Here is a 27,925-nt window from a genome sequence, read left to right as displayed (position 1 = left end):
ACACAGCAGAAAGGTACAACAAAGCCACAAGGATCCCCAAACAAAACAACACCAAGAAAAGAACTAGAACAAAGAATTGTTTAATCGCTTAACCCTTTCTCTTCCAGGGACCAGAGAAACAAGTTTTCTGCTCCTTCTAATGAGGGCAGTAAGGCTCGTGTGTTACCTCTACAACTGCAGGGGCAAAGTTTACGAGATGATCGTCTTTAGTACTCAAAAAAGCGAGAAGCAATGGTCACTGCAACACTAAGAGAATCCTAGAGTCTCCTAACGGAGAGCCCATTGCTAGAATACAAAAATAAAGGAGGCATCCCTGCATATCCCAGGCTAGAAAGAGTTAACCAGAAAGAGCAGGAAGAAGCTTTCCCAAAGAGGGGGTTGAAGTAAACAGCAGAGGTCAATAAAGCAACATCTTCTCCTGACTTCCCCAGCATGTTTTTTTCCTTCACCAATAAATACAAATTCCTTGTTAACAAGCGACAAGCAGGTAATCTGCCCACAGCAAGGGGAAAAGGGGCTAGAGGCAGAAAGGTTTTTCTCTCCCCTTCTCTCCTATTATTATTAATCTTCGTTTTTTTTAACCAAAGCAGCCATTAAAAACAAAGCAACCCACTGCAGAGGCAGGAAATCTGGTTGCTTTCACACTGCAACTGGCAGGTAAAAGAGCTGCACTGTCTCACAAGGGTAAAAAAAACCCAAAAAATAGCTGCCACAGCAAAAGGTGAATGGGGAGGGAGAGGTCTGTTCTCTTCAGAGCTTTCCATCTCAGTCTCTCAGTTTAAAAATCAAAGTCTGCAGACGTTGTCTACTGAAAGCTGAAAAAAAAGTTTGAGTGGGAGGAGAAGAGGGGAAAAAAAAATAAAAAGAAGAGGATGCGTCTAGTAGGAAGCCTTAAGCAAAAAAAGAAAAGGGCAGACCATGTCAGAAAGTCACCCAAGTGAGGAGAATTTTCTGCTGCCTCTGGGCTTGGAAGAGCAGCAAATGCCCGGGGTGCACCTGGCTACGCTCCCGGCCAGGTGAACTCAACAGTCACAGGTACTGCGTGAAAACAAACAAACAAACCTGCCCCAGGAGTTCAGGGACACCTGGCCCAGGTGAGCTGTGCCTCAGCAGGACAGGGGAGGCTGATCCTGCCACCAGGGCTGGGCAGAGCACACGGGGAGCTGGTCCCTTTGAGGGGCTCCCACGGCACCGGGGCGAGCTGGGGCCGCACCCTGGGACAGAGCAGGCAAGTGTCTGTCAGAGGGGCACCCTCGGGGCTCAGCTCTCTCTCCGTGCAGGGAACAGTGTCCTTGGAGAGATGCTGCCAGCTGACCTCTCTCCCTCCTCGTCTCCAGGATTGTTCTGGAAGGCAGAGGCAGCCCTGGCTCAGGCAGCCCCGCGCAGCTGCACTCAGCAGTGCCTGGCAGCCAGGGGAGGGAAGGGAGGCCTCTCATCTTTCCACGGCAGCAACAGGAAGACCAGGGATTGCACCACATGGAAGAACAGCACACACACATGCACACACACACTCCCAGACACACACCTCACACCCCTGGGACCAAGGCTAACATGTTCAGACCTTCGGCAGGAAGAGACACGGGACAGCGCAGAGCGGTTCAGATCTCCAGGGGCTCTTTGGTCTTAGTTGATAGTCCTAGAAAAAACAACCTGCAGAGGTGGTTGTAGCACAGCTGTGTAAGATCTGTGGGGTATTTAGTGTTTGGCAACTGCAAGAGGGGAAAACAGGGCTGTGTGTTACAGGAGGGGGAAGGAATGGAAGTACAGTGCTGTGTTTCCAGGTGTGCTCCTGGCTTTGCAGCCCGTCAGGGTGTGGGCAGTGGGAAGAGGAAGGAGGGTTCCTGAGAGGACCACGAATCCATCTGATGTTACACCAACAGAGGCAGGGAAGGCCCACCTTGGCCAAGACAGAGCAGCTGGCTGTACAAAAATGCTGCCTGTGACAGCTGCAGACTGTAGCTGCATTGTTCACACAATGACAACGCCCTCAGCTCCTGCACAGGTGATGTGCAGAGGAGAAAGCAGACACAGCTACACACCTGGGGCAATGGAGAGGTGCTGTCACCTGCCCCTTTCCTCAGCAGCTTTAGCTACACAAGCCCTAGGCTTCTGATCCAACCTGTGCCCGTCGTTGTCACCTCCCTCCACGGGCTCGGGGAGCACAGGAGGGAGTATCAGAACCAGCCAAGCTTGTTCTGCCCCGTGGAGCTGCACACACCCAGTGCCTCCACTGATCCCTCAGCTAAGACAGGGGGACAGGACAGGCAAGCTCCAGTCCCCAGTACAGCACAGCTACATCTGCTGACGTGTCTGAGATGGAAGCCAGGAGAAAGATGTTATGGGACAAAACAGGTGTTTCATGGCCAACAGCCATAAACCTGGGGCCTCTAGACAGGCTGGTAGCACAGTTAAGCTTTCAAAATGACTGCAGTAAATTCATTCCATAACCCCTGCCCTAGGTTTGTGTTTTATTCAGGAATTTAACATCCCCCCCTGCAATGCAGGCAACAGCCCCTGTACCAGATCATACAGCAGCTCTGGAAAAATAATCACCAGTTACACTGCTCACAGACAACTCAAAGACCCCTGTTGGGACTAAATTCCACTAAAGGCAAACCCCGGACTGCACTGCCATGGAGGAGGAGGAGGAGGTGATGGTTTAGAGACGGCCACTCCTGCCCCTGCCAGCTTGTCCTACCCTGTGCATAGTGCGAAACAGTGCAGTCATTCACCAGAGAAAGTTCAGGACCAAGGAAACTCGGTTCCCTTTCAGCCAATCTTTTAGAGGAAGGAGAGGCAGTTCTGTTTTAGCTGGGCCGGCACTGGACTTGCCCCTCTGAGCTGTCTTCATCATCTGAGCCTCCAGCCCCGCCACTGGTCAGTCCTGTGATCCGGTAGCCCATGTTGAGCAGCATCACCTCCAGCGGGTCCGCGTTCATCCGCCGCTGGTTGGCTTGGGAAGCACCTTCCATGTCCACGACCACGCGGCCGTTGAGGGTCTCGCTCTGCAACACAGCGAGGGACAGCACTCAGGGCCGAGGAGGGGCTGTTCCTGCACTGGGAGATCCCAGCAGGAGACAGCACCCAGCAGCGAGGGAGGCTGTGACCGCAGCTCTTACCTCGGGCCTGGGGTTCCAGAGTCGCACGACCGGGTCAATGCCGCTGGTGGCCAGGAAGCAGTAGCTGGGATGAGGCTGCAGACAGTTCACAATGGACTCGTCTCCCTGCAGCACACGCACCAGGTTGGTGGTTTCCTTCTCCCAGATGAAGAAGGAGCCATCATCCGAGCCGCTGACGATGTACTGGGCGTTGCTAGGGCAGAGGAGCAGAGACTGGGGGTAACGCTCAAGAGCCGGGCTCCGGCAGGCTGACAATTTCACGTGGCTCCTGTCATCAGCCGGCTGACACCCCTCACACTGGATGTGTAATCCAGATAAAGCTCCCCATGCTGGTTCCCTGCGTCCCCAGGAGCCCTGTTTTCAATCCCACATGGATTTCTGAAATGCTAGCCCAACCAGCTCCTCTGTGCATCTGCTCCTCGTCAGCTGCTCTTGCAGCAACACGGGAGAAGGGCTCCTGTCAGCTTGTCCCAACCCTCCAAACCGGTGTCCGTGTCATGTCATGAACAGAAACACGGGGCTACACGTGAGGCTCCACGGAACAGATCACCCTGCTGCTGCTCACTCCTGTCCTGTGCCCCTGCCACCGTCTGCCGGCATACCTGCCAAAGAAATTGGCCTCTTTGATGTCTGTGGTGGTGTTACAGTGGCCGCAGTAGCGGAATTTGTAGTCGTAGCTGCGCTCCCTCAGCACCATCTCGTCCTCAGAGATGGAGTCCTTGCGGCCCGTGGCTCGCAGCCGGATGGGGCCACCCCCTTTCTTGTCTTCAGCTGCAAGGACAACACATTTCCCTCAGCACCACTGGGGGAGTTCTAAACAAAACACACCCCAGGAGACCCCAGCAGCCTCAGAGAAGGGTTAAGGACAATTCCAGCAGGGAGCAGGGCTCAGAGCATGAGCTTCCTTCCTTCCAGATTATCTCCCAGCTACATCAGACTCCTTTTATCGCACGCTCACTCAAGAGCAAACCAGGACCAGGCACAAGGCAAGAACAGGCTCAGGCCAGTTTTTGTGCACAGCAACAATCAATCTCTCTCAGAAGTTGGAGCTTTACTTCAGAGGGATAGTTTAAGGAGGAAAGTCCTTGTGTGCTCATTAGATTTCAGTGTAACCTTGGAGAAGCCCAGGAGCAGCAGCACTCACCGTTATCACTCTTGGAGAAGAGAGCAGCATTGATGTCCCTGTCTAGTGCATCGCAGGCACTGCTGTGTGCTTGTTCTGGAAACTTCCCTTTAAAGTCATCCAGACACTCCAGTGCTTCTGCCACGTACTTGAGCTCAAAGAGACAGCGGGCGAGGCGGAAATGGGCCTTCAGGTGGCACGGATTTAGGGAAATGGCCTTCAAGCAGTCCCTCAGAGCATCGTAATGGTCCCCATCCCTGAGGAAAACAGAGCAGCGGATTAGCCAGCCCCAGCAGCAACAGCAAACATTTTCCACTGCTGTTTCCCAGCCCTCATTTCACTCCAGAGCTTGTTGTTTCCAGCTCTCTACACAATCCCACACCCCAGGAGCTCACTAACAGCATTTGCTGTGACTCGGGGGCACCACCTGACCCAGCCCAGCCTCCCCAAGGGCTCTGGGATGTGACCACAGCAGGCTGCCCCGCCAGCCCTGACCTGCCATTTTAAATCCGAGAGAGCAGAGCTCCCTGCTGCAGCACATTTCGGGAAGTCCTTTGAAGATGGAGGCTGCAGCAGCCCTCTGGCCAGGCAGCAGAGCCCTCCCGTGCCAGGCGGGCTCCCTGTCACGGCTCAATCGTGCCCCTGTGTGGACACACGGCACAGCTCCGCAGCCTCCAGCACCGGCTAACGCCTCCAGCACCAACCTCCTCACACCTCTGCAGCAAAAACCTTGGAGCTTTACAAGTGAGCAGATTTTGGATCCTGTTTACGGCCTGGTTTCCCTGAGCTCGGGGCTGTGGGAGTGAGGCCGTCTCTGGCTGTGCTCTGGAAGCACGAGGGACTTGTTGAGCCTCGTGCCAAGCTCAGCTCAGGCTGGCAGGGCACACACCTGGGCTACCAGCACTAGCCTCAACTGCTCAGACACCACAAGCTGCCAAAACAGAGTGCCAAGGCTCCACTGGATGGTTAATAACAATAATAATAATGATAATGTTTCATACCTGTAACCTACATGCCCCACTGTGACTGCCCCATCCCTGGAAGTGTCCAAGGCCAGGCTGGACAGTGCCTGGAGCAACCTGGGATAGTGGAAAGTGTCCCTGCTCATGGTAGGGAATGGAATGAGATGGGCTTTAAGGCCCCTTCCAACCCAAACCATTCCAGGATTCTGTGTAGTGCACCTACCGAGGTCCAGAACACTCCCAAGGAGGTGATGAATTCGCAGAGCAACAATTTTAGATCATGTACAACCTCTGTCAGGGAGGAAGGGACCACTGGAGGTCATGCAGGACACCTTTCCTGTACAAACAGGGCACTCTACAGCACATTCCTCAGGACTGGTTTTGAGTATCTCCAGTAAAGGAGACTCCACACCCTTCGTGGGCAGCCTGTCCCAGTGCTCTGTCACCCTCAGAAGCTCCTCCTCACGTGCAGGTGGAACAGGGAAGAGGTGTCCCAGTGTCTGGACTTATTAAGGAGAGCTCCAAATCTTGCAGAAGCATGTTTGGCAAACCCTCCACCCTGCAGCTCCCTCCTGGTCCAGGTAGCCACCAGGGCCACTGCCCAGCACAGCCCTGCCCATGAGATCTGCAGCAGGACACGGCTCTCCAGGGCTGCAGCACTGCCAGGGTTAATTCAGGACACCTCTAGCCAGGGAAGGAGGGAATGCAAGTCACCTGTTAGGATGACAGACACGTGTCTCACACCTGCACACCTGACTGGGCTTTTAAACTGCTTTGCCACCCTCAAACATCCTTCAAGCTCAACTACCAGCGCTGGCAGCCCAACAGGCTGGTGTGAAGATGGACGTGGTGGGATGTAAAGCAGGCTCTGACTTCTCCCTTTGTTACAGGATTGAATCAGCTTGTGCAAAACTAGAAATCAGCTCAGCACTGCCAACGTGGACTGCTGAAAGCAATCCAGAGGGGGATGCAGTTGGCTTTTAGGAGCAAAATTTCAAAGGACAGCATTGGAAGTGCTGGAAAATATGAGCAGCATCTTAAGGGAGATGAACAAGGGGAGGTTAGGAAATTACAGCCCTTCTTTTTTTCCTGCTCTCTCTGTTATTCAGAGAATGAGGCCAAAGCGGGACCTGCAGGGTTCTGAGGGTGGCCTGTACCTGTTCCTGCTCCAGACATCAAGAACACCTCAGAGACATGTGGTGGTTCAGCCTGGGTCACTGTCTGCCTCTCCTCCTGCTCAGTGACATCCCAGCCACCTTCTCCACACTCCACAAACTGTTCCTAGCAGAAAAGTGCCCCTTTTCTGCACCTGGAAGGTATCACCTCAGTGCTATTTAAATCCTACCCCCTGCATGCCACAGAAATCCACTCTGTGTATGTTTTTCACATCTTCCTGCTACCCAAAACTGTGGCAAAGCAGTAGCTGACACACTGAAAGGTTCAGATGTGCCAACACCCTTCGGGAAAAACGATTCCTATAAGAAAAATGTCATTCATGAGATCAGCACTCAGCTTCTGTGTTCCATCCCTTAATCCCAACCTATTGTTCTCCTCCTTTGGAACACTGAGGTCTTTTTGAGGCAGCTCCCAAATCTCTGCTATTGCAAAACAGCCAGTAGGCCAGTTACCAACAGTCACAACAACTGCTGGCTGCTCTTTATCTTGGCAAGAAGAGAGGAGAATTCATACTGGGGATTTCAGCAGGGAGAGGAGAAGGATATCCTCACAAAGCAAATGGAGATGAAGGACCACAGCTATTTTAAATATGTTAATGGCAAGTCATGGTACTCAGTCTTACTCTGCTCAAGGGGACAGGCACTAAAATAACTCAGCTGTATCTTGCGGATGCAGCTCTGGCCAGTGGTCAGAGCAGACATCACCTACTGCAGAGGCTGACAGCGTGTTTTGCAACCAGCAGGGCAGAATCTCCTCCAGACTGTGAGGATCTGCCACCTCCCCAGATCCCTCCCTGAGGTTTGTTTCCAGTCAAAGGAGTGTGGGTTAACTGGGGTAGCACAGGAACCACCAGGTCTGAGTGTCTGCAGTGTGAGGTACTTGAAAACAGCAGCAACCAAAGCCAGCCCTGAAACAACCTTCTGTCATGAGATGTTATAAAGCACAGTCACCATTACGTCATGTGTTGACAGCAGGTCTAAGAGCCCTTCTTTAATGCAAATCAGAACCACCCAAATAAACACAGACACCCTTGGAGACACCCAGAATACTGTGAATCAGAGGTGGATCTTGGGTTTCTTTTTGAACAGGAAAGGACCAGGATTTCACACAGCACATCAGCAGGTGAAACAACAGGCTGCTTACCTGCTGTGCCTCCCCAGAACTTGTCCAGCACCAACTGCTGGCACCTTTGTGCCAGAGGTACCCAACTATGTTTCAATCTGATAACCCCAACCCCACCTGACAGAGGGATGCCAGGCCCTTCACCAAGGTGGCCCTTGGGAGCCACCTGCAGTGGCACTGCCCCTTACCACTTGCGCTTCATGTAGGCAGCAGCTCTGTTCCCATAGAGCATGGCATTGTTGGGGGCCTTCTGCACAGCTTTGCTGTACAGCTGGATGGCCTGGGTCCACAGCTGGCAGGCAAAGGCCTCATTGGCTTGTTGCTTGATCCTCTCCAGGTACGGGGGCAACTCCACCTGGGGGCTGCAGGGGAAGAAGGGAGCAGCACAGGTTAAGTTGTATATCCTTCACTCCAGGTCAGAGCCCACAGTGCTCAGCTCCAGCTTAGCTGAAGATTGCTAGACTTCCTAAAAAAAGGCTCAGAAAAGGCAGAAGGGACTCCAGACCTGAAGAACCAGAATTCAAGAGGAAAGTTTGGTTTTGACCACAGAATCTCAGAATAGCCTGGGTTGGAAGAGACTTTAAAGCCCATCTCATTCCTCCCCCTGCCACGGGCAGGGACACCTTGCACTAGCCCAGGTAGCTCCAAGCCCCGTGGACACTTCCAGAGCAGCCACAGCTTCTCTGGGCACCCTGTGCCAGGGCCTCACCACCCTCTGGCAGTCTCTCTACATCAGTGTGACCATCACTTGACTGTTCCCATTTTTTCTTCATCTACAGAGACACACTCCAAATTGAGCAGTGGGTATTTTAAGCATCAGACTTCACCAATACGTCTTTGTTTCGACTGCATAAGCAACGTTTCCAATCCTCTTTTAGCAATGCACAACAATGCACATGCAGAAGCATCTGAGCTCACCAGGCCCATGCTCCACAACCCAAAATTCCAGCCCCGTTCCTGCTGCCGCGGTGGAGGGGCCATCTAGAGGAGAGGAGCTGGAACAGCCCACAAAGAGACTTTGGAGGAACCCAGACTACCCATATATGGTGTTAAATAAGTGTCTTGACTTTGCACCAAGTCTCATCAGCTGGAAGATAAACAGCCACCAAGATGTGCTGCTGCTCCTTCACCCCAACTGCATTTTGGTCTTAAAGAAAGAAATCAGCAATGGAAGAGGCTCCATCCAGTCCTAGCTCCCATGCCAGCAATGGCTGTAGTGTTCCAGTGTTGTCACAGTACAATTCTGGCAGCTTCAGTTCCGTTTGCAGCAGGAAAGTGCCCAAAAAATGGCAAAGGGAAGCAAGGTTCCTTCACGTGCCAGCCTCTGCCACTATCAACACACAGTTCCTGCAGGCCAGGAAGCAACCACCACTCAGGACACTTTGCTTCCAGGCCTGAAAAACCATTTCTTAGTTTTGTCCACCTTAATTCATCGTAAGAGGAAAAACCCTCACAGACAATTTCTCCCAGGATGCTCTTGCCTGGTCTGACTTCTGTTCACAGCCCAGGCACCAGAGGCCAACACAGCCCCAAGGACAGAGGCCACCAGGCCATCCAGGAGCAGGGCAAGGGATTTGCCTGTCGAGAGGCAGAGGACAAGGACAAAGCCACAGAACCCCTGGAGGGGCAGCTGTGCCCTCACCTCACGTGTGCCCTTCCCTCGGCCAAGCGGAAGCCGTTGCTGTGGAGATGGATCCCGTTGGACACTCCATTGGTAGAGGTTTTCCCATTCTGCACTTCTGAAGGTTAGAAAAAGATACAACCATGCTAAGTATCAGTGTAGATTACACAGACTCAGGGTTTATTTTACAGCAGGGCCAACCCAACACGAACAAAACTTCCATGATTCTACCTGCTCCAGCCACCCGGATTTGATTTGTCCTCTTACATTTACCAACCTCTGCAGTGTCCTTTGCAATGCAATTCTAGACCAGAAAACCACACACACACAGATCTAAGTGCTCACACAGAGCGAGGGCAGCTTGAAGGGAATTACCTTTGACTGATGTCAGGCCATGGTTGGGCTGTCATGGAATCCTGGAATGGTCTGGGAGGACACCAGGACCTCAACCCCTGCTCAGTCCCCGAGCACAGCTTTAGGCACTCTCAACTCACACACACACCCCTCTCCCCACAGGTCACTCTGCCCTCATGCTTTGTCCCACTGCAGAGGGATTCTGGAACTCAGGGTATGAACCACACTGCAGACACAGCCCAGCAACTGATACAACCCACACCCTGCTTCATTCTCCTGCTGCACCCTGAAAATGAGCTGTGCAGTACAGAACTCCACTCTGCCGCTCGCTCCCTTTGTGACAGCATCACACTTACCCCCTGAAGTGTGGCACTTCTTTGGGAGGAGAAAAGTGTATGGTCGCTGTTTGTATGTCAGATCAAACAAATAGACCTGAGGAAAGGAAAAAAGAGCATGAGACAAGTCTGCAAAACAGAGATGCTCAAGTCAGAAATAAAAGAGGGCTCAGTAGGTACACAGTTCCATGTTTGTGTTTCCTATTTCCAATTTTCTCACTGGTTATCTTTTTTACAGACACACAAGGGATGGCAGCAGGAATTGGGGTGTGTCCCAGTCCAGCCCAGTTCAGGGAGAATAACACTGAGAAACAGGGACCTGGGCTTACTCCATACCTGCAGAACTTAAAAGCTGACCTGACCATTGGCCAACCTGCCCAGAAAGCTTCATATTTCAATAAAACAACTAAGATACTTCAATTAACACAATGATAATGAAGAAACCAAACACCTATTGACAGAAAAGAGGTGGGACACTGAGGAAAAGTCTCTCTGAGATGAAATCAGTATTTCCCAGGGGAAGTGGAACTCCCAAGGCAGCTCTGTGAAATCCCAGTTTACAGCTGTACTGGGACAGGACAGGACAGCCCACGGGTCCCTTCTCCTCAAGGGAGCGAGTGCACACGTGAGAAAGAGCTGTAGAGGACAAGCACAGTGACACCTGCCCACAAGCAAAGGTCCTGTTTAATCCACACTGATTAATGCTGGCAGGAGGATTTTCTCATTCCATTGATAGGCTTTACAAAAGATCCATGAGTATCACCCAGAGCTTAAAATTAAAGCAATCAATATTCCAGGTGAAGGCCTTTGCTTCTCCAAGTTCCTTATTCACTACATTCTATTACAGAAGCAGTTTGATGTTTCAAGAATGAGTTATGAAATCCTTTCCAGGTCAACAAAAGTCAGTTCCAGAACTGGTTTTGTTTATTTTCTTTCTCCTCTTCCAGAGAGTGAAATGTGAATTGGAAAACCACAACAGAACATGGTTTAACTTTGATCAGTGACAACGTAACAACTATATCCCTAATCCCAAGTATTTAGCCTGAATAAATCAGAAAGCAGTTTAAAATCAATCACATTACCCACAGAGAAGCTGCTGTACCTATTTCCAGTAGCACACAACAATGTCCAGTGACCCAAAGTGAAGCTTTTCTGCCTCCTTACCTGCTCCCCTCCCATGTTGACCAGGAGCTCGGTGCCGTCGGGGCTGAAGGTGACGTACGTGGCCACCAGGACCCTCAGCCGGTTGTTGTAGTCTGGAAGCTTCACCGGGAGGTGCCCTGTGGAGAGGACAGGTCCATAATTATTGGTTTAACTCTTAACAGTTGTCTCTGTCCTACCCCAGCTGCCCCCTTTCACAAGAGCAAAGCCATGGAGCACGAGCACCAACGTTTTCCATTTCCTGCTGTTCACTGGATCCTTCCACGAGGAACCAGGACATGCACAGGTGCCTGTTCACACGTTCTGGGTATTGCTGCCCCATCTCTGGAAGTGTCCAAGGCCTGCCTGGAAGGGGCTTGGAGCAGCCTGCTCCAGTGGAAGGTGTCCCTGCCCATGGCATGGAACAAGGTGTGTTTTAAGGTCCCTTCCAACCCAAACCATTCTGTGGTTCCATGACTCCAATTCTGCACAGCCACCTTCACGTGAAGAGAAGAATTATAACTGCCTTGTTACCAATGAGCCTGCAGAAGCCAGAATCTCAGTTTTAGGGATTCACTAGGATTTGGCTTTTGTGATTTGCAGCCATCTGCAAATACCTCCATCCTCAACCCCCTAATTAGGTTTCCTTAATAAAGCCCTCAGTGCAAGAAAACCAAAGCTCCTAAATATTCAGCTCACACAGAAGTTCTGTTCTTCAGACAGCAGATGTGTTGCATGACCAATTCAGGGGACCTGAGGAATCCTCTAGTGGGACTCATCAGGAGCAGGACTGTCAGAACTGGTCTGCTGAACATGCTGGTCTGAGATATTTAAAAAAAAACACAAAAAACCAGAACATTTTGGGGTAAAAGATAGTAAATAATGAGCTCTGGAGAAAAATGTCATCTAGATTGCTCAGATACTGCATCACTGATTCTTCATCTGCAGGATGAGGACAAGTCACTTCTGTGCCAAAAGGACTCTGAGCAGCAGCTTTGCTGGGACCAGTGCCAGGAAAGGCTACAGAGCCCAGGTTATATCCCACCCTTCACTTTCCAGGAGGAGTGACAAAAACACAAGGCCAGCTCACCACCCCAGTGAAATAACCTGCAATCCACACAACACCCCATGGAACAGATCCTCTGAGCAGGGGGTTTGTGTGCGATGGGTGGAACTGTTTCTTCAGGCAGTGAAGTTCCCCCAGTGCCCCCCAGTGTCCCCAGTGTCACCCCAGTGCCCCCCAGTGCCCCCCAGTGTCCCCCAGTGCCCATACCTGCCACGTAGTACTGCGCTGCCCCGTCCGGGAGGGGCTTCTGCCGGTCACAGAACGTGTGCACTCCAGCTGAAGGACTCTGCTTCATACTTTTCCTACCCAGAGAGAGGAACAGCCTTATGACAAGCACAGCATTCTGCTGCTGGAAGCCATCTACACTGGATCTACACTGGCTTTTCCTGCCCATCCACGAGGACGAGGCCTGCTGCCCACACAGCTATGGGGTCACACCACCCCGGTGTACTCATCAAAAAGACTTTGGGTGATAGAAAAAGCGGAGCAAAACTTCCCAGAAACAGGCGAGTGCTGGATCCCTGCAAGTCCCTCCCCCCACCAGAGCCCAGAGCAGATCCCTGCAGCAGGAGTCTGCCCCCACAGCCAGGTGCTGTTACCTGTGGTTGTGGATCATGCGGATGTCGTAGAGCCGCACAAAGGGCCCGCTGGCCCCCACGGCCAGGTAATTGTTGTCCTGGGGGTTCACTGTCAGGCACTTGGCCTCCACCAGCTGCCCACAGTACTCTGTCAGGTCTATCAGCACCTCGGAGCGTTTGCTGTTCTCCCGCAGGTCGTACTGCCTGCAGAGGGATGGGTGAGGCAGACACACCATGGCTAACAGGCAGCAGGAAGAGACTCACACAATGTCCTGAGCTGGGAGGGACCCACAAGGATCACCAGCCCAGCTCCTGGTCCTGCACACACACCCCAACAATCCCACCCCACCCCTGAGAGCGCTGTCCAAACGTTCTTGGAGCTCTGGCAGCCCTGGGGCTGTGACATTCCCTGGGGAGCCTGGTCAGGGCCCCACCACCCTCCGGGGGAAAAACCTTTTCCCAATATCCAGCCTAACCCTCCCCTGACACAGCTAAGAGAGATGACACCAAGGACAAGGACAACAGCCATTTGTGCCACAGGTTGCTGGGAGCACCTCAGCTCAACACACACTAGGCCTCAGTACCAGGGTAGTCATTAAAAGCAGATCTATAATGTGCACAGATTTATTAAAGTTTCAAATTAAGCTCCCAAGTCATGACCTATTCCTTTCCTCCCTTTCCAGCAGTGAGGAAAATGGAGGAGCTGAGGAGAGTATTTATGACTCTACAAGATAAATCTTTCCAGTTTGAGGGCAGCCTCTCTTCAGGTCTGTGCACAGCACACATCGTGATGGCTCCCAAACCCAAACCAACTGGAATTCTGTACCTGATTAAGCCATCTTCTGCTGCACTCCAGAAGGTGTTTGGCCACATGGGAGCCGTGGCAATCCGCTTCACCCTGTTGGTGTGATCTCCAAACATGTGCACCGTCTCCTTGACAGTCAAGTCATGGACGTGCACCTTGGAATCTGCAGCTCCAGTGATGAGGATCCGATCCCCCGAGTGCGGCAAGAACTGCGGGAGAGGGATTGGAACTCACCTGGAGAAGCACTGAGGCTGCTCACAGGGACACCCTGGCAGGCACCAAGCAGGAATTCTGCTTCAGGAACGTGAGCTGATCCCTTTATACAGGTCAGCATGCACACTCAAGCAGCACAGCACAGGAGTATCTCCATCACACATCCCAATTTGCTACAACCATTTCCTTCCAATTCACAAAGAGAATAAGCCTGGGATCTGCATAAACTAAGTGCAATATTAGATTTAATCTTTTTCCCCATAACTATAAATATTAAACTTTTTTGGGGGGAAGCTGCTTGCAGAAAAATGTTTCCCAACGAGGATTTATCCTGTTACTGCTCAGGTCGCTGTTTCTGTTAGCTGCTCATTCCTTCTGAGCACATACCTTGACAGAAAAGATGTTTGCAGTGTGTCCTGTGTGCATAGAGAGGAGTTTCTTGTGGTGCAGAGGATCCCACACAATGGTATGCTGGTCATCAGAGCCAGAGGCCAACAAGCTAAAAGGAGCAGGAGACAAATATTCACCATGAATTCTGCTGTTCCACACCGTGCCTGGGTCCGTGGAGCTGTTTGACCACAGATATCCATGAAGTTAATTCAGCCCTAACCAGCCCATTTCCTCTCTTCCCTCAGCTGCCTGTTCCTGCTGCTCACCATGCACCCATCCCTTCAGCTAGGTCCAGGAGCTGAGGCAGACAAATAGCAACTCCACAGAAAACACAGCTGGCAGCAGCAACTCACACGGACGGCGATGGGAAAACTGGAGTGTTTGGTCAACAACAAAACACAGGGCCTGCACCTTCCTTATTACCCTGGCTGTGTTAACTGCTCTACATCATCTCTGAAGCCCAGCCAAGGCATCCATTCCCAGGCTCCAGAAGTGCCCAGGCAGTCCCAGGGCTCATGGGGTGAACCACAAACTGCTTTTAAAGTCATTTCAAGGTGCTCTTGGCCTTGTCCATCCATCTGCACCTGAACCAAAGGAATCTTACATCTGCAACTCTCAGCTCTTTTAAACTTGGATTTCCTTGTAGCCATTCTCTTCCAAGCACATGGAATTTTCACTGGTAAATAATTCTGAAGAGTATCAGAGGGCATACTTTGGATGTTATAAGAGGCATGTGTAGAAATACCCACTCCTCCTCCAATCCACTCATTTCTCACATAGAAACTCTTCATTCCACTTGGTAACTGGAAGTTGCTCTTTAGCTTCCCTCTAAAATTGCAGAGGGGTGAATTCTCTACCTTCTTCCATTGGATATTTGTCCCCCAGCAGCAGCTTTAAACAGCATGGTGAAGGGGGTGGGGAAATGTCACCACCAGCTGGGCAAATCCTAAAGATCCATTATAATCCATAATACCACTTAAGAGAAGAGAAGCAGCCCTCAATCTCCACTTCTTCGTCTGACCATTTCCCTTCTGAACTCACTAAAGGGGCATTTCTAATAATATCCAGATATATTTAACAAAATAAAGCTTCTTTTGAAGCGTGAGCTCTACTACAGCTCAAAATTTGAGCTTGAGCTCCACTTTACTAGAAATGGGAAGCAGCTGCTTATGATAACATGACCTACATCCTCCTCCTGGGAAAACCTGGGGTTATGGCTTTGCTGATTCCCCAAATGAAGCCACATACTTACTCTCCTTTTTCATTCCATTCCAGACAGTTGACACACCCAGAGTGACCCTGAGGGAGGGAGGCAAGGGAAGATGGTATTACTCAAACCTCAGACGTATCAAACACAGCTGTCCTAAGACAAGGACACAGTGAGCTCCTCACAAACAATAACTTTGTCCACTAAAAGCAGTGTTTTTTTATTCTAACCCTGCAAAGAGCTCTACACACTTGGCAGATAAGCACCTCCAGAAAAAACAGACATGCTAGAGCAGTTGGGGTAGAAAAGGCAAAATGAAACAAATGAAAAAAGGTAGTGTTGAATAAAATGGCAGTTTAGTCTCAGAGGCTACAGCTGAAATCCTGCTGTACACATGGAAAGGTGACTTTGCTTCCAAAGCCCTTGGCTAGGCTGACAAATTACATGTACAGGCACTCTGGGAACACAGGGAAAATGCACTTTTGATAGCTCTGTTAGAAGCACCTTGCTGCTGGGTGACTACATCATCCATCTTCATCCACATTAACCAATGACTGCACCACAAAGTGGGGGAGTGCTGAGCAGCATTTGATGTGGGAGATGTGATTGAAAAGGGGGACAAAAGAATCCTTTTCTCTCCCAAACCAAGATAATCTGTGTTAGAGGCTGGCTCAGTGGGGTAGAGCAGGGTGTTGATAATGCCAAGGTTGTGGGTTTGACCCCCAGATGGGGATGTTCACGTAAGACTTCAATGATCCCTGTGGGTCCCTTCCAACTCAGAATATTCTGCATAATCTTAAAATCTTTTCTATGGTACGTCAGACTGTGCTACAACCTGTTCCTTAGGGATCCCAGTAGAGCTGAGTATGTTGGACAGCTGACAATTGTCTTCTTCAGGTACCAGTGCTGAGAGGAGGTGGTGCCCACCCTGCTGAGGGCTCTCCTGTAGGTGCCCCAGGTAGCGCAGAAAGCCCACGCAAGCTCTCCCTGAGCTACTCCTGGCTCTAATGCAGTTTGGGGGTCCAAGAAATCAGTATTTACCTCATAAAGCAGAGAAGTTCAGACAGTCCTGCAGTAAGGTGCACACCAGGGAACTGGTCTGCTCTCTGGACACTCACCTGCAGCTCAGCCTCCAGCCCCAGGCGGCGGATGAAGGGGTCGGTGACGTGGTAGTGGCGCTCGAAGCCCAGCGCTCCCCTCTCCTGCAGGAGCAAACAAGCACCACACTGAGCACGGCAAGCACAACACTCCTTTCTCCCTTGCAGAGAAGATTCATGAAGTTTAAAAATCACACCAGGTACTGGGGTGTCCACAGGTCCTGCACTGTAGTAGGGAGTCACAGAATCCCAGAAGGGTTTTGGTGGGAAGGGACCCTTCCAGTGCCACCCCTGCCAAGGGCAGGGACACCTTCCACTGTCCCAAGCTGCTCTAAGCCCCATCCAAACTGGCCTTGGGCACTGCCAGGGATCCAGGGGCAGCCACAGCTGCTCTGGGCACCCTGTGCTGGGCCTCACTGCCCTCACGGGGAAGAATTTCTTCCCAATACCCCATCTAACCCTGTCCTCCTTCAGCTCAATGCCATTCCCCACTCTCCCACCACAACACCTCCTTGTGACAAGTCCCTCTCCAGCCTCCCCATCCTCTGAACATCTCCAGGTGGGCAGATCTTGATCTTTGCCCCTGAACTGATTTCAAAGGCCGTGAACCTCAGTGCCAGGCTGCAGCTGGGGAGCCAAAACCAGCTCTGAGAGGCCCAGACTGAGGCAGAGTGAGCTGACCCTACCCTGGGCCTCAAACAGAAGCTGTGGAACAACTTGGGAATGCCTGTTATCACCCCTTGGCAAGGATTTCAGCAGGACTCAATCCTGAGCACAGCAGCACTGGACCAGAGCTGCCCAGGAGAACTCTGCCACTGCAGAGCCCGTCCCAAGGCACCAGCAGCACGGGGGAAGAGCTGGGGAGCAGAGCTGGGGAGCAGAGCTGCCTTCAGGGATGGGTGATTCCTCAGGCAGGGAGCAGAGCTGCAGTGCCACGGCACAGGCTGTTCCAGAGCGATGGGAACAGCTGCCACAGAGCTGCGGCAGTACAAATGAAGGTGAAGGAAAGCAGGACACTTGTTTCCCCTGTGATCTCACAGGGCTCACAGATGCACCAGCAGATGGCTCTGATGAAAGAAGGCCAACTGCAGAGGCAGGAATGAAGGAGAAAGAATGCAAGTCAGATTTTGGATGGAACATCTAAACGTCTATGGAGAGTCTTCCCTAGGACTTGAGCCAGCTGTGGTCCCACTCCATGCCACACTCATCAACTTGGTCATAAGCATTTAGAGATGGGAACACCAATGTCAAAATCACCCTGGTGGTGCCCAAAAAATCACCCTGGTGGTGCTTGGAGCACCACCAGCAGTCCTAGAGCAGACACTGGAGTGCTGAATTCCCTTCCCAGAGCAATGCTCAGTAATGAACACACACCAAAAGCCATTTGAAGACAAAATGGAGACAGACATAAAAGGATTGAAGGCAAAGCAAACCAGGCTTTTTGTAGGAGCTTCCAAGACAAACTTCAAACCCCTTGATGTATTTTTGTGGAGAGCATTCCTAAAGCACTGCAAGGCCCATGCAAGGTGCTGCAGGTATAATTCTGTGCTATTGCAGCCTCAGTGGCTTTGTGAGGGCTGTGGGGTAGGATATTGCTTTTCCTACAAGGAACTGCCTGACTTAGCAATCTTCCCAAGGTCACACATCAAAGTCTGACAGAGCAGACAGCCTGAGACAGTCCCAGGCTAAGGCTCAAACCACAGATCCAGCCCTTCCTTGTTAGGGCAGCAAAACAGATCTTTGCACATGGATTAAATTACAAGCTTATAACAGAGTTTGGTACCGAACTGCAAAGTGAGCACTCCAGCTCCCAGTTCCTTATTCTGGCTACTCACAGATCCCTTTCCTGAATGCTGATTATCAACAAAGCTGCAAATGATTTCAGGCTTCTGAGTCCCAGCAATAATTGCCTATTGTGTCTGCTGCAGCCAGTCCTTTCACGTTGATATTCCACAAATGCAGCCATCAGATGACTGATCCCACCACTGCACAAGTTTTTTTTTCCCTACACAAAGGAAGCAACAGAGCACTCTCTAAAGAAAAGGAGACAGAGAGGCTGTGACAGAGATCATTAGCTTTACTACAGTCAGAAATACCTCTGATGGCAAGATCACACGGGGAGAACACAGAAAGCAGAGAGGGAAGCTGGCTAAGGGCCTTTGTGGTGCCCAAACACAAGCAGCTCTATTTCTCTCTTCAACTTGGAACAGAGCTGCTGATGGCAAACCAGCCCAGGGAGAGGAACTGTGCTCCTGTCATGCCAGACTTCATCCCAGCTCTCCATTAAGGACAGTGACAGGTCCTGTGTGTTTGTTCTCTTAAGCTCCTTACAGGGCTTATCAATATGTAACTAACAGAGATCTCATTCCCAAGTAAAGGCAACACCAGGAGTTTTTCCCACTCCAGCACTGACTCCCCTCTCTCCACCCAGCACCAGTGAACACGGGGCTCACACCTACCTTGATCTGCCTGTGGATGATGTCTCTGGTGATGTTGGCTTTTGCCATCTTCTTGCAGTGGGGCAGACGAAGAGAAGCTGTGGGAAGAGCTGCTGTGCATCCAAGCATTCCAGCCAGGACCAGCCCTGAGGGGTTCAGTTACCTGCAGGACAGCAGGGGAGGGGACAGGGCAGGGACACCTCATGTCAGGCCACTCTCACACAGGGTCAAGCTCTGTTTCCCAGAAACTGTGGTGGCTAAGAACTGAAAAGTTTGGAATAAAGGCTCCTGAAGAAACTCAAGGAAGGAACAATGGAAGAATGAATGTCTGACTCAAGGCTGTTCCCAGAGAGAACTTCCCACGGAGAACTTCATGATGAGCAGAATTCCAGGACTTTATCAGCCTGGAAAATCCATGTTTCTATCCCAGCAAAGACCCTGTGAGTTGGGAGCAGAGTCCTGTTCCAGGCTTCCCTCCCACCACTCCATGACCACTCCTGTCCAATGCCATGTTTCCCAAACTCTACAACCAACAGAGGCTACACTGTGAATAAACACAGCATTGATGCTTTTGGCCACCTCCTCTCTCTCATTTACTACATTCCATTACCAGCAAAACATCCCTAAAACATCCAAAAGGGCATAAACATTCCTTGGAAGTCACAAGAGACAACCATGAGGTGACAACTGAACACCTAATTACCTCAGCGAGAGAAAAGGGGTGACCAGTTAAAATTGAAATTCCAGGAGAAATTATGAGTTTTGCATACTCTCAATGGAGTTTAATGTACTAACCTAAATAACTGAAACCCCATGGAATTGGCTACTCCTGCTAAAAAATTGCAGAATGATGGTCACACCCCTGAGCTGGACAGGCTGCCCAGCAAAGGATCAGTCAGTCCCTGAGAAGTGCTGCAATTCCCCCAGTTTCCATCCCACAGCCTGGACCAGTTTGACACTTCTACTTCTACTTCTACTTCTACACTTCTCTTTAAAACAACAAAAAGAATAAAAATTAAATTGCCAACACCCATTTTGTCCTATGTAACCCTCTAGCTAAAAATCCTATTTAAAAACATTTCCAAGCAGAACAAGCCAAAATTTTCCTCTTCTAAATGAGGAAATGCTGATTCATTGAAACAAGAGCATTTCACAGAAACACTGCAACAAACAGGAGTCCTGGCAAACCTCATCTGATTCTCTGCTGCCACAGGAGGGCTTCCACTGGCTCTCCTGTCCCACCTGCCATGGGCAGGGACACCTTCCACCCTCCCAGGGTGCTCCAAGCCCCGTCCAACCCAGCCCTGGGCGTGTCCAGGGACAGGGCAGCCACAACAACTTTCCTCAGGAATGGCTCCCAAGGACAGGGAGGGGAGGAAGCAGCAGCATCTGGGCACAAGGGCAGGTGGGTCTGCTGACTCTGCAGCTCCTGAGAAGTTTCTGAGCTGCTTCCCAAACTTCAGGAGAGACTGAGGAGCAGGAGCATGTCCAGGGAAGGGAGCTGGGAAGGGGCTGGAGCCCCAGGAGGGGCTGAGGGAGCTGGGAAGGGGCTGGAGAATTCCTGAGGGAGCTGGGAAGGGGCTGGAGAATTCCTAAGGGAGCTGGGAAGGGGCTGGAGAATTCCTGAGGGAGCTGGGATGGAGCTCAGGCTGGAGCAAAGGAGGCTCAGGGGGAATTTCTGGCTCTGCACAAGTCCCTGGCAGGAGGGGACAGCCGGGGAGGTCGGGCTCTGCTGCCAGGGAACAGGGACAGGAGGAGAGGGAACGGCCTCAGGCTGCTCCCAAGTCCATCCTCAAAAGACACAGGGACAATATCTCAGCACACCTCAGTGCCTCAGTCTTGTCTGCAGCCTTCTGCTCTTCTTAGTGCTTCCCTACAACATTCCCAGGCTCTGTCCACAGCCTCCCCTCTCCAAGCAACATCCAGCTTCCTCCTCTTCTTCCCTGCCAGGCAGATTTCTTCTCTTCCTCTTTGAGGAACTCAATTTGGCTCCTAGGACCCCTCCATGCCAGTGCCAGGCAGGCTGTCACCTCCCGACTGACAAACACCCCACTGCTCTTGGAGGAGTCCTTTTGTCACATCTCCTACCTCTAGTTATGCCTAACTTCTAATGAAAGGCTATTTCTAACTTCTAATCAGCTGCTTTCTCTTTCAACAGCACGAAACAACCTCAAGGACACACGTGGAAAAATGCTTGTGCATGGAAAGATCCAGATCTCCCATATACAGCCATAAATAACCCTCACCAAGAGGCCAGTTTAGAGCTAAACAAGTCACTGCAAAACCATTAATACCCTACAACCCCCTCTGTATAAACAGGACATCCAGAGGGAAGGAATATCCAAACCCCCCAAAACCATCACTCCTTAACAGACCCAAATTCCCTGGTTTTTAACAAAGACTCCTCTGTGCCAGCATTTTCTGCCTTGTGGACCTCTGATACCCACCCTGGCTGGGTGAGAGCAGCAATACACAGCAGCTGGCTGTTTCTGGGAGTGTTTTTGGGATTACTGATGTGTTGTGGAGCTTCCCAACTCTCTGGACATGTCACTGCCAGCTGTGGTAACTCAGAGGTGACCCCAACAGAACACTGTAGTACAGCTCTCAGGAGATCAACACATCTTAACTTTACTTTTTAAAAGATTCAGGTGAGGAAAATCATCCATGACATCAGATCTTGGGTAACAGGCTTGGATAAAACCCAGTCAAACAGGAATGCAGGAGCCTAAGGTGTCTCTCCTTCCAGGAAAGTGCTTGACTTGGCAACTGGATGCTGTAAAATGCTCAAAGGCCTCCCTGATCTTGTGCCTTTGCTTGGCCAAGAAGGCTCCAAGAGCCTTTTTCTCCCTTCCCTTTGCTATTTTTTGTTGCTCAACAGGTATTCCACGGCTACAAAGCCTCTGGCAACCTTTAAATTACCATGGAACCACAGACAAAGGATTAAGAAGTCCCAATTCTCGTTCCAGATCACATTTTGAGCATTAGCCACAACTGATCACAATCCCAGACTCCCAATCCTCATGGATATGACAGTTACCTCATTCAAATATTAATAAATAAAAAAGGAAAAAATAAAATAAATATTAAGTGTTCTTAACACAAAATACTATTGACCCCACCACTGTGCAGGTAGATCCAGCCTCAAATTTCAAACTGACCCTGGAATAAAACAAAATCTCCCAAGATTTTAGATCTCCTGCAAAACATACATAACAAAAATCAGACAAAAACAATCTGTGCCTCCCAAATTTTTAGACACAAAGGCATCCAAACATGAAGTCCCTCCTAAGAGTCTGTCATCACCAAAGGAACTGGAAATTCCTTGGAAATTTCCACCATGGAAATTGGTAAAGTATGTTCCTCTTTAGGCAAAACCACCATGCAAATTCTGCTCTAACCCATTCTTGCAGCTTCTGACTTTTAACCAACCCAGCACAACCAACTCCTGGTGGAATGAGGGATTAAGTCCCAGAGTGAGGGACAATTTAGGATAAATCTGCACTGTTGGTACCAGTGCTGACTCCACAGGCAGCTCTCTTTGGCCACGTGTACGAGACCACCCCATCCCTCCCGATCTCTGCAGGTGTTCCAGGCCAGGCTGGACAGGGCTTGGAACAACCTGGGCTGTGGAAGGTGATCCTGCCACTGCAATAAAAACATATTTAAGGTCCCCTTCAACCAAACCATTCCATGACTCCGTGACCCTTTGGGGTTATTTCTTGGATGGCACTGGGGCACGTTTCTCTATCACCTTTCAAGGACAACTTTCCCTCACTGCTCCAAACCTTCCTGGAACACCCCAGACCAGGACCTGGGATCCAGTAACTGCTGCCACCCCCTCCAGTGACCACCTCTTCTCAACCTGCTTCCTGGAGCTCCCAGGGGATCAGCCCACCTGCAGCTCCCTGCACTTTGCTGCTGGACTCTCCTGCCACACAGAACACCAGGGGCACAAACACAACTTTCGCAACACTTGGCCTTTAAATCCACAGTCAAAAATTAACAAGGCACAGATTTCCGTGGGCTCCAAATCTGGCAGACTCTCTTTACACTGACAGTCATTTCAAAGCCCCTTAAGCTCCTGGGAAAGTGCACTTCCAAAGGGTACTCCAGGGCATGGAGGAACACTCACTCCACGTCTGGAAACAAAACCTCAATGCTGATAATACAAATAATTCCATCAATTTAACATAAATCGTTCCCAACACAGCTTGGATTTGGGAGATTGCTCCTTTGCTGGATTGTATTTCCCTCTCAGGGAACCACCTGAGCACCACCACAGCAGCACAATGACAGTGACAGGCTCTGCACAGGGGGTCAGAGCCCCAGCCTTGGCACCAACAGCCTTTGGAAAAGCTCCATCCACCCCAAGGAACTCCACAAAGCAGCAGGACTCCTGAAATCAGCAGTTTTAAACAAGCAATCCCATTCCTAACTACCTGGATGTGCCCAAGTTTCTCAGGCTCCGAACTCAAGGTCATTGAGAAAAAGCAACACACTGCACACCACGAGCCTCTGGATACACCACTCATCCCAAGGGAAGATTCCTTTGGCCCTTCCCTTCAGCATCTATAAATTATTTCACCCATCCAAATACCAGCCAGAACCACCTGCCTCGAGAGGCTTCTTTATCCTCACAACTTATTTCCCTGCCCTCTTTACCTTGACTTTCCAAGAGGTCACAGATCAAATTAAAATATTTAAGTGTAGATAGGAATACTTTTTTTTTTTTTTTTTTAGGAAACATGAAAAACCAAGAGGGAATGACCTGGTTAGCAGCAAACACCTTGTTAAAAGAAGGTTTTGCTCCAGCTGAAGGAGCTGTCAGGAGCAGCAGCGGCTCCCCAGGAGCAGGGAGCCAGGAGGAGAGGTGAGATCCAAGCCCTGACAGAGCCAGCACGAGGGGTCTGTCAGGGAAACTCTGACACACTCAGGCCACAGGCTGCTTCCCACTGCAGTCCTGCCTCTCCCTTGATCCCCAGCTGACATATCCACGGGAAAAAGGGAAGATGCCAGCCGACCCCTCAGCCCAGCACAAGCAACATCCCAGTGCCAGGTCCCGCATGGCCCAGTAGCTCCAGGAAGGAGTTTAACTGGCAAAGGAGGAGAGGCTGATCCCCTCTCCAAGGAAAGGGGCTGCAGGACACTCACCAGGGCAAGGAAAGTTTCTGTGGAGGCTTTAGCAAGGGGACAGTGAGCAGAGGAGGGAGCAGGGCAGGGTCACACCCAGGAAAGGGGAGAGGAATGTGAGGACAGGGCAGTGCCAGGGGTGGGAAGGGAAGCCAAAAAAGCAGGAGCTGTACCTGGCAGGGGGTGGTACCAGCAGATGATGGGGGGAAGAGGGCCTGGAGAAAATGGGGGTGAGGGGCTGGGGAGAGAGGATGAGTCTTTACAAGGAATCAGACTCCCGGTAAAGAGAAGGGTGTGACACCCTGGGGGAATAAGGGGACACCTGACAGAGCCTGGGATGTCCTCCTATTCTGATGGAACTGATGGAAATGACAGGGATGGGGGAAATGTCAGGAAAGGGAGGTGAGGGGGGATAGCTGGGAGGGAAGGGGGTACACGGGGATGTAGCTGTCAGGGAAAGGGTTTGGGGCCAGTAGGGCAGGCAGCTGACAGGGAATAGGGAACAGGGGCAGAGCTGGGAAGACAGGGAGCACGGCTGACAGGGAAAGGGCGGGGGACGGGATGGGGGGATGTCGCTGACAGGGAACGGGGCACCGGGGCCGACTGGCAGAGAAGGGGCCCGGCAGATGTAGCTGCGAGCGAAGCGGGTACAGGGCGCAGCTGGCAGGGAAGGGGGCAGCGAGGGGCGGCGGGCAGGGAAGGGGAGCGGGGATGGGGGTGTCTGTCAGGGCGGAGGGGCCGCGGGGCCCGTCCGGCCCGCGGCGGCCCGTTACCTGTCAGGCCTCCCGGGCGCGAGCGCAGCGGGCACCGGAGGTTTCGAGGCTCCATCCATGCGGGGCAGAGCGGGACGCAGCGCAGGGGCCGCGGCGGGGCCCCGGCCGTGCCCCCCGCCCCCGGCCCTGTTTACCCCCGCCAGCTGTCCGGGGCTGCGCTGCGCCCCCCGCCGCCGCGCGCTGCGCATGCGCCACGCCAACTGCGCAACCGCCCCCCCCCCGCCCGCCGCCGCGCCCCGCCCCGCGCAAAAGGCGTAAATCCCGTTCGTGAATTCCGCCCCTTCCTGCCTGCCGCCCCGCCGGAACTGACGGCTCCCGCAGCCAATGGAAAGGACGGAAACGGATTGAGAGATTCGCCAATCGGCGCTGGGGGGCGGGAGCGTGGCGGCGCGAAGGGGCTGCTGGGGGATGTAGTCAAGGAGGGGAAGTGATGGCCGCCGGCTCCCCGTCCCCAAACGTAGGGGTTAAAGCCCCCTGAGCTCGGACCGCTCCACAGCGGAGAGGATGGCGAAGGATCTGGAGGGGAAGCCATTAAGGCGTACACTGAGATGGCTCAGTTTGTCCAGCCTAGAGAAGAGGGGGCTGAGGGCAGAGCATATCAGGGTCTGGAGCTTCCCTGTCCCTGGAAGGGTCCCGTCCCACCCCTGCCATGGCAGGGACACCTCCCACTGTCCCAGGCTGCTCCCTGGACACTGCCTGGCCCAGCCTGGCCTTGGGCACTGCCAGGGATCCAGGAGCAGCCACAGCTTCTTGGGCACCCTGTGCTGGGGGCTCCCCACCCTCAGAGAGAGCAAGCAATTCCTGCCCAAAATCTAATCTCAACTTACACTCCACCATCTTAAGGCTGTTCCTCCTTGTCCTGTCACTCCAGGCCCTTTTAAACAATCCCTTTCCCTCTTCCTTGGCTCCTCCAGGAAAGCTGCAGTGAGTTCGCCCTGAAGCTTCTCCACAGCCAGTGCTGTCAGCTCGGGGGAGAGGAGCTGGACGCTCCCATCCTCCGGTGCCTCCCCAGGACCTTCTGTGGCTCCCTGACCTCTCCACAGCCAGCCAAACTGCACAAAAACTCACAGAAGCGAAGCGTGTGACAACCTGCTCGTCCAGCAGCACCGAGCCCGGGTTTGTTTGGAAAATAAAAGTGCCAGAAGGAGTCAGGGAAGAGCCAGGGGGTGGCAGTGTTTGCAAAATCCTTCCCTGCTCCTTGTCCTCCCCGCGGCCACCTGCCCTGGGGACACTGAGCACAAGCAGGGCTGGCGTCCCCTCCAGTCCCAATTATCTTAATGAACCCTCACAGAAAGAGGATGTGCGTAAAAGAAATCAAAACTTTCCAATTCACCTCCCTATAATTTATTTCCACAATTAAATATTCCCGAAGTCTGTTCATGAAGTGTAATGAATACTTTAAATTTTATTTTGGAACTTAATTCCCTGGCTCCCAGATAATCCCAGCTGCATGGCAGAAGAAAATTGCTACTTGATTATTCCAAAAGAAGGAGGAAAAGCCCCTTAAATCAGAGAAATCAGGTGGAAGCCTGAGGACTCTTCCTTGCACCTCCAGCCTCATAAATGACAGCTGCAATGATTTGCCTCCACCTTGCAACTGATTAACCTATTCAGCTGTTGTCACAGTTCTTTACAGAAGGTAATTGTTAACTGTTGCCTCCGCACCAGTCCAGACTCTATAATTAAACAAATAATAATCGGGATCCATCCTCACAAAAGGGTTTTATCTTCTTTTCTCAGATGCCATCTCCATGGGGATCCAAAGCTCCACGCAGAAAATGAGGCAGGCTTCAGATGCCCTTGACATGGAAGTTTTTCTCACTAATGGAGAGAAAATTGGGCCACAGGAGCTTGATTTTTTTCTCTAGCTGGTGACAGGAATGACAGGGCTGGAGCCAAGGAGGACTTGTTGGTTCTGTCTGTCAGACCTGGAGTTTCCTGATGCAGTCTCAAAGTTGGGGAATGCGAAGAAGGCGTTCCCGCAGCAATGCAGCTCCTGCAGGATAACCACACCTTGGAGAGTATCCTCGTGGAACAGGGCTGTGGCCTTTCAGAACCTTTCCGGAAAGGTACAGGGAGCAAGGAATAAATCTGCCTGAGAGCTTGCCCTTTTTACAATGTAGAAGGAAAAAAAATTGAGTCTTACAAAAGGCATTTTTAACACTTTCAATAAAAACCTGTCTCCTTTTCTATCCTCAGGCTATACTACACAGAAAAAAAAAAAAAAGAAAATTCAGTGTAAAAACCCCAAAACATGCATATAAAGTTCAGTTTCACACCCTGTGCCACAGTTAGGATATCCCAAGGTGCAAATGCAATTTCACAGACACAGATCTTACTCTGGAAGTGGTTTGTCCTGCAGACACCTGGAGCTGGACTAGGATTCGTTTGCAGGTTAAAATGGTCAGGCCAGAGCGATTTCCTCTTGGCCAAGAATCTGCACCAACCAACATCCTTTGCAGAGCTCAAGAGGCTGACGGGCCCTGGTCCAACCAAGACAAGCAAAGGAAGCACTACCAAAGCCAGCAGGCCTTCCCTGGATGCTGCAAACACCCAGCAGCCCTGCCCCAGCACAGCTCTGCCTGATCCAGGCACAAGGAGGCAGAAAAACCTGACCCAGTTGCTTCACAGGAACGTCGTACCTCTTCTAGCTCCTAGGAGCTGTTTCTGAAAGCAAAGCAGCCCCTGTGTTTTAGTCTCAGGGAGTCTCCCATTGCCAGAGCACAGTCCTGCCTCAACCCAAGCATCACCACCTGCATCGCACTGGCTCAGGCTTCTCACCCAGATATGACTAAGCCCTTTCAGAATGAGAAACGCTCAGGATTTCTTGCTTAATTGCTAAAACAGATTAATTTGCCTATCCAGCACATAGCCAAGAGGAATTGACACACCTAGCGGGTTCCTGCTGAGGCTGATGATCTGCTTTAATTGATGGGTCACGTTTGGGGGTGATTTTCCACTGCATAGCTGCCACAGGGCTGCTGGGCTCCCCTCCTGCCCTCTATGTTCCCTGCAGCCTTCTGACCACCAGCGCTTTGAGAGGCTTAAATCAGGAATGTAAGTGATGCAAACCAGCAAACGTCACCTCCAAAGCTGCCACATGTCATGGAAAGGGCCCATGCCTTTTCCACGTGCAGTCCTCTCAAGAATTAGGGGCCGCAATCTTTACCAAAAGGTCCCTTGGCTCCTAAAGTTCAGGCGGTAAACCAGGTCAAAACTCGTTTGGATTGTTCTGGTCACACACATGTGACAGGGTGTTGGAGAGGAACCAAGAAA

At 51.5% G+C, this 27,925-nt stretch overlaps 1 protein-coding gene across 2 annotated transcripts; it reads right to left on the bottom strand.

Moving 5' to 3' along the window:
• Nucleotides 1–64: 64 nt before the first annotated feature.
• WDTC1 (WD and tetratricopeptide repeats 1) lies at nucleotides 65–25,617 on the bottom strand. 2 transcript variants are annotated; one of them, XM_014258538.2, is made up of 16 exons: nucleotides 25,477–25,617; nucleotides 18,768–18,909; nucleotides 16,330–16,413; nucleotides 15,257–15,303; nucleotides 14,002–14,113; nucleotides 13,423–13,610; nucleotides 12,618–12,800; nucleotides 12,226–12,320; nucleotides 10,977–11,092; nucleotides 9,834–9,909; nucleotides 9,145–9,241; nucleotides 7,691–7,864; nucleotides 4,264–4,499; nucleotides 3,722–3,890; nucleotides 3,120–3,312; nucleotides 65–3,005 (listed from the first exon to the last, which is right to left on the bottom strand). In XM_014258538.2, exons 2-16 carry the CDS (start codon nucleotides 18,873–18,875, stop codon nucleotides 2,808–2,810), a joined length of 2,076 nt encoding a protein of 691 aa, XP_014114013.1. In that variant the 5' UTR covers nucleotides 18,876–18,909; nucleotides 25,477–25,617; the 3' UTR covers nucleotides 65–2,807. The 2 variants fall into 2 exon arrangements, with proteins under 2 accessions (XP_014114013.1, XP_005529729.1); XM_005529672.3 differs by lacking the exon at nucleotides 25,477–25,617 and adding an exon at nucleotides 24,650–24,838.
• Between the last annotated feature and the right edge of the window lie 2,308 nt (nucleotides 25,618–27,925).

The sequence above is a fragment of the Pseudopodoces humilis genome, chromosome 27, assembly GCF_049639895.1.
Source record: "Pseudopodoces humilis isolate 2021_Gansu_Grassland_sample_001 chromosome 27, ASM4963989v1, whole genome shotgun sequence".
NCBI lineage: Eukaryota > Metazoa > Chordata > Aves > Passeriformes > Paridae > Pseudopodoces > Pseudopodoces humilis.
This window is presented reverse-complemented; position numbering and strand designations above follow the sequence as displayed.

Excerpts from the sequence above, each read along its gene's own strand:
- WDTC1 (XM_014258538.2), bottom strand. The coding sequence starts at position 18,875 with ATGCTTGGATGCACAGCAGCTCTTCCCACAGCTTCTCTTCGTCTGCCC. Across the intron at positions 9,910-10,976 it reads TCAACATGGGAGGGGAGCAG|GTCTATTTGTTTGATCTGAC; the intron begins GTAAGGAGGCAG and ends TCCTTTCCTCAG. Across the intron at positions 3,313-3,721 it reads GAGGCCAATTTCTTTGGCAG|CAACGCCCAGTACATCGTCA; the intron begins GTATGCCGGCAG and ends CCTCTGCCCTAG.